At 40.2% G+C, this 6,132-nt stretch overlaps 1 protein-coding gene and 1 pseudogene across 2 annotated transcripts in view; one reads left to right on the top strand and one right to left on the bottom strand.

Annotated features, from left to right (window-relative positions):
- The window catches only part of SCRN3 (secernin 3), a 31,017-nt gene that overhangs the window by 7,410 nt on the left and 17,475 nt on the right, over window positions 1-6,132 (top strand). The window contains exon 5 of the mRNA XM_023514165.1: window positions 1,684-1,896. Within this exon, the coding sequence (XP_023369933.1) occupies window positions 1,684-1,896 (213 nt within the window). The remainder of the gene's footprint in view (window positions 1-1,683; window positions 1,897-6,132) is intronic.
- LOC100941458 lies at window positions 2,118-2,920 on the bottom strand (annotated as a pseudogene). Its single transcript, XR_153758.2, has one exon. The product of XR_153758.2 is annotated as a nascent polypeptide-associated complex subunit alpha pseudogene (transcript).

The following is a 6,132-nucleotide window of genomic DNA, read 5'->3' as shown; positions in this document are numbered from 1 at the left end:
TGATGCCACAGCACTCTACCCAGGGTGACAGCTTGAGACTCTATCTCAAAAAAATAAAAAAATAAAAATAGGGCAGTGCCTGTGGCTCAGTGGGTAAAGTGCCAGCCCCATATACCGAGGGTGGCGGGTTCAAACCCAGCCCCAGCCAAACTGCAACAAAAAAATAGCTGGGCCAACTTGTGGTGGGTGCCTGTAGTCCCAGCTGCTCGGGAGACTGAGGCAAGAGAATTGCCTAAGCCCAGGAGTTGGAGGTTGCTGTGAGCTGTGATTCCACAGCACTCTACCAAGGGTGATAAAGTGAGACTCTGTCTCTTAAAAAAATAAAATACATAAAATAAATAAAAACTGCAATTACTGTATGATCTAGCAACATGTATTATGCTTATTGCAGAGAAATAAAAAAAACTGACATGTATTTATGCAAGAATTCATCCACAAATATTTAGGTTCCACCATCTTTCCCATGGTAGCCAAAAAAAGAAAACAATTCACATATCCTTTAACTTGGGAATGATTAAGCAAACTTTATAATATATTCATATCTTGGAATACTACTCAGCACTAAAAAGGAATGAACTGTTAATATATACAGTAACCTAGATGAATCCTCAGAGAGTTGTGCTGAGTAAAAAATAGCCACAAGTTTACATATTGTACTGTTGCATTTATATAACATCCTTGAAATGACATTTAATAGAAATGGAGAACAGGCAGTGCTCAGTGGGCAAGGCACTGGCCACAGTCACCAGGGCTGCCAGGGCTGGTGGATTCGAACCCAGCCTGGGCCTGCTAAAACAAACAAACAAAAAATAGCCTGGCCTTGAGGCCAGTGCCTGTAGTCCCAGCTATTTGGGAGGCTGAGGCAAGAGAATAGCTTAAGCCCAAGAGTTTGAGATTGCTGTGAGCTATGATGCCATGGCACTCTACCGAAGGCAACAAAGTGAGACTCTGTCTTAATAAAATAAAAAAGAAAGAAAGAAAGAAAGAAGGAAGTGGAGAACAGAATAGTGGTTACCTAGGATTAATGAAGGATTGGGGGTAGAAGATAAGCGGGTGTGGCTATAAAAGGGCAACATGAAGGATCTTTGTGGCAATGAAAGTGTTCTTCAGCTTGACTGTTTCAATACTAGTATTCTAGTCATGATATTACACTGTAGTTTTGCAAGATGTTACAATTGGGAGAAAGGAAATAAAGGATATGCTCTGTTGTTTTTTATAATTGTGTGTGACTCTACAATTATCTCAAAAAGTTTGATTTTTTGGCTCGGCGCCTGTGGCTCAAGCGGCTAAGGCGCCAGCCACATACACCCAAGGTGGCGGGTTCGAATCCCCAGCCCGGACCCGCCAAACAACAATTATGGCTACAACCAAAAAATGGCCAGGCGTTGTGGCGGGCGCCTGTAGTCCCAGCTACTTGGGAGGCTGAGGCAGGAGACTCGCTTGAGCCCAGGAGTTGGAGGTTGCTGTGAGCTTGATGCCATGGCACTCTACCCAGGGGGATAGCTTGAGGCTCCGTCTCAAAAAAAAAAAAAAAAGTTTGATTTTAAAAAGTAATTTACTTTTTGAATATGTAATAGCTGCACATAGTTTATATTTACATTTAAATATGATTATCACAATTACAGACAGGTACTTTATGTTAAATATGACTTTTCCTCTTTCTTCACTTTTCTTTGAAAACAGAGGGAGTTCGTAATATTTCGAATCAGCTTTCTATAACAACCAAGATTGATCGGGAACACCCAGACATGAGAAACTATGCTAAACAGAAAGGTTGGTGGGATGGTAAAAAAGAGTTTGATTTTGCTGCAACATACTCTTACCTTGACACAGCCAAGATGATGACTTCATCAGGAAGATACTGTGAGGGCTACAAGCTTCTCAATAAACACACAGGTAATTTTATCATTTAAATAATATCAGAAGACAGATTACATTTTATGTAGATATAATGTGGGAATGATAAAATTTGTTTTAAGGAATTATACTTAGTAAACATACAGTTTTATTAAAACTGGAAATACTGTGCTATTTATAGTGATATTTATCATAAGCTATTTCTTGAGGTAAGTGATGTATTATACAATTGTGAGAGGGTAATGATTCTTTTTTATTTATTTATTTTTTAATTCATCCAACAAGAAGCCAGAACTTTATTAATGATAGAAACAGTACAAATTTCAAACCAAACTGCAGTTACTCTTTTGAAACACCAAAAAAGTCCTCATTTTTTTGATGGTTACATTGTTATTTCCATAATAGCATTTACAATATCATTACTGTTGTTCTTCAGAGCTCGGACTGCCTTTGCTCTGGACAAGTTTGCTTGTGACATGACCAATTCTATGTCCTTAACTTCCACACCTGTCTCATCAGCCTCTTCCTCCTCATTCTCTTCTTGTACAGTTGGAGTCTGTGTGTTTTCTTGAATGTTTGATACCGCTTCACCTTGAACTTTGAATTTCTCAGCAGCTGCTGGCTGTGCCTGCTGAGATAAATCCTCGATCTTGGCTTCACCAAAAACTATATAGGTATCTGAAGCTGGGCTCTTATAGACATCTGGTTTTGTGATGACAAAGAGGATGTTCTTAGATTTCCAGATAGTGACTCTAGTAACCCCTGTAACTTGTCGAAGACCCAGTTTGGACATAGTCTTCCGTGCCTTCTTTTCATTCTGACTGTTTTGCTTTACTGACTGGTTCTTCATAGATTTCAGCTGCCGCTGCCAGCTGCGCTTGCTGTGTGGTTGCCTGTGTGGAATCTTGTTCCTCTAGCTCTGTACTGATTCATTACTGTCAGATTCTGTTCCAGACCCTGTTTCAGCCTGAGGCTGTGGCAGCTCCTGCTCCGTAGCAGGGACGGTTTCTGTGGCTTCACCAGGCATGTTGTGCAGGGAACGCGGAACCAAGATGGCAGCAGAAAGAGCTTTTTTATTTATTTATTGAGATAGAATCTCACTGTGTTGCCCTCAGTAGAGTGCTATGGCATCACAGCTCATAGTAACCTCAAAGTCTTAGGCCCAACTGATCCTCTTACCTCAGCTTCCCAAGTAGCTGGGATTAGAGATCCCACCATAATGCCCAGCTATTTTTAGAGACAGGGTCTCACTCTTGCTCAGGCTGGTCTCGAACTCCTAAGTTCAAGCAATCCAACCATCTCAGCCTCTCAGAGTGTTAATATTATAGGCGTGAGCCACTATGCCCATTCAGTAATGATTCTTTTTAAGGTCAAGTTCAGATTCTCAATTCTCAGAACCTTTTTGAACAAATCTCCTGTTAATATTCTTTTCTTTTCTTTTTTTTTTTTTGAGACAGAGTCTCCTTATGTCACCCTCAGTAGAGTGCTTTGGTATCACAGCTCACAGCAACCTCAAACTCTTGGGCTTAAGTGAGTCTCTTGCCTCAGCCTCCCAAGTAGCTGGGACTACAAGTGCCTGCCACAACACCCAGTCATTTTTTGTTGTTGTAGTTATTGTTGTTGTTTAGCTGGCTCAGGCTGGGTTTGAATCCACCAGCCTGGGTGTATGTGGCCGGCGCCCTAACCACTGTGTACAGATGCTGAGCCTCCTGCTAATATTCTTAAAATAAAATTGGGATCACTTTTCTTCTCAGAATTAATTGGAACATGGAGACAGGCTTCTTTGACTCTTGCTGCTGCTTTTATTCTCTCTTGATAATACTCTTATTGGTTATTTAATTATTACAAAAGTTGTCTCTAGAACTTCCACCCAAGAAGACAAACTGGGCTCAGTGCCCGTAGCTCAGCAGTTAGGGCACCAGCCACAAACACGGAGGCTGTTGGGTTCAAACCCGGCCTGGGTCTGCTAAACAATGACAACTGCAACAACAGAAAAAAAAAACCAGGCGTTTTGTCAGGTGCCTGTAGTCCCAGCTATTTGGGAGACTGAGGCAAGAAAATTGCTTAAGCCCAAGAGTTAGAGGTTGCTGTGAGCTGTGAGCCACAGCACTCTACCAAGGGCAACATAATGAGACTCTGTCTCAAAAAAAGAAATGAAAAACTGAACAGATATAGGAATTCCTCTTTTCTCTCCAAAACTTTAGAAATGTTGCATAAAATATTTAACATTAAAGACATATCTATATATGTCTTTAAGTTCAAAGACATATAAGCTAAGTTCAAATGTAAGAAGAGGAATTCACCAGATACCAAAAATGAAGAGAGGACCCATTATAATAGCAAAATTTGAGATGTCTTCTCCCTACACACTTCTCCTCATCTCTGTGTCAAGGGGAGATAATGGCCCAGATAAAAGCTTCAGGGGCTAGAGTGTTAGCCTTTATGAGAATGTAGGTGTCTAGGTGAATGTTCCATTTGGGGAGCAGGAACTGGACTTCTAATTAAGGCTATGAGTCTGAAAATGCTGCTCTACTACCTGCCCAGAATTTTAGTTTTTAGCTTGGAATTGAGCTTCCTGCTGCCTTAGGTTATGGATCAGTAGTCTCTTGGGAGAGATTGAACTCTGAGCCACATGTATTTCAGTGCCAAGAAACAAACACTGGTTGGGAACCAGTAAACCACACAAGATCCCAGTGTACCTATATATCTGTACTCACTGTGTGAATATTTGTTAGGACAGATATTTTATTTTACTCAAATTTCCCACCCAAATTAGAAATCTCCTTGATGAATCAGCATGTAACTACCATCAAAAACATTTAAGTTGAATTGAGGTTCAGATGAAAGGATGCAGTTACTATGTCTACAGTGATCGTTTCTAGTTATATCCTCCAGTTTAGTGCTATTTTCTTCTACATTATTCAATCTACTGTTAATCTCATCTAGCAGTATTTTTATTTCAGATATTACATTTTTTATCTTTGCCAATCCCCTTCGGTTCTTTCTGTATAACTTGCATTTATTCATTACCTTCAAGATTTTTTTTTTTTTTGAGACAGAGTCTCACTATGTCACCCTCAGTAGAGTGCCATGGTGTCACAGCTCACAGCAACCTCAAACTCTTGGGCTTAAGCGATTCTCTTGCCTTCGCCTTCCAATTAGCTGGGACTACAGGGGCCTGCCACAACACCCAGCTATTTTTTGTTGCAGTTGTTTAGCTGGCCCAGGCTGGGTTCGAACCTGCCACCCTTGGTGTTATGTTGCTGGCACCATAACCACTGTGCTATGGGCACCAAGCCCCTTCAGGTTTTTTTTTTAATCTTTGAGCATATTCAGCATATTTATAATATAGTAGAACCTCTGTATGTTGACTACCCAAGGGATTATAACACACCAGTCAATGTACAGAAATGGTCAACATAAGGAATTATGCCTTAGTACATGTGATGCATGTCTGGTCTATGAAAGTTGGGTCAACTCAAGGAGATGGTCAACGTGGGCAGGTGGTCAACTATGGAGGTTCTGTTGTAGTTGTTTTAGCATTCTTGCCTGTTAACTCCATCATCTCTATAATTTCTAGGTCTTTTCTTGTTGACTTAATTTTTCTTTTGGTTTTGGTTTGCATTTTCCTGCTTTTTCATATGCCTGGTAATCTTTGGTTGAATGATGGGCATTGTGATTTCATTTGTTGAATGCTGAATTTAGTTATATATCTTTAAAGTGTTGGACTTTGTTTTAGCAGTTAAGTTACTTACAGAACAGTTTCATCCCTTTTGAGCCTGTTTTTAAGCTTTTCTAGCTCTAGAGTAAATGTTACTCTAGGGCTAGTTTAACTAAGGCATGTAATCCCACTGGGACCTCCACTGAATGCCCTGTGTGCTAAATAAGGTCTTCCTGCTCTAGATGTTTGGAAATTGAAACATTCTCGGCCTAATGTTAAGCTTTATGAACTTTTAAAAACTTAAAATTTCTCTTTCTGTAAAGTTTGTTTGGTCTTATGGAGTTTCACCCTATGTGTGTATGCCAGTTGCTGTTCTGCCGAAAGGTCACAGGAACCACTATACAGATTTTGAGATTTGGGCAGTTTTTTAACCCAGAATTTGACTCTTTGACTCTTTCCTTTATGGGATTACCCCTTCACTTCCCACTGCCAGAAGAAACAAGGTTTTTACTGCTGCTTGCACAAAATTTCACAACATTGACTAAAGCCTTTTCTCAGGCTAGGGAGAAACTCACTGTCACCTCTCCTCCAGGATTTTTCTGTTTATTTATTTA

Source organism: Otolemur garnettii, unplaced genomic scaffold (assembly GCF_000181295.1).
Source record: "Otolemur garnettii isolate 467f Iridium unplaced genomic scaffold, OtoGar3 scaffold00048, whole genome shotgun sequence".
In the NCBI taxonomy this organism is placed as follows: Eukaryota; Metazoa; Chordata; class Mammalia; order Primates; family Galagidae; genus Otolemur; species Otolemur garnettii.
Note: the sequence above shows the minus strand (reverse complement) of the source record. Positions and strands in the feature narration are given on the sequence as shown.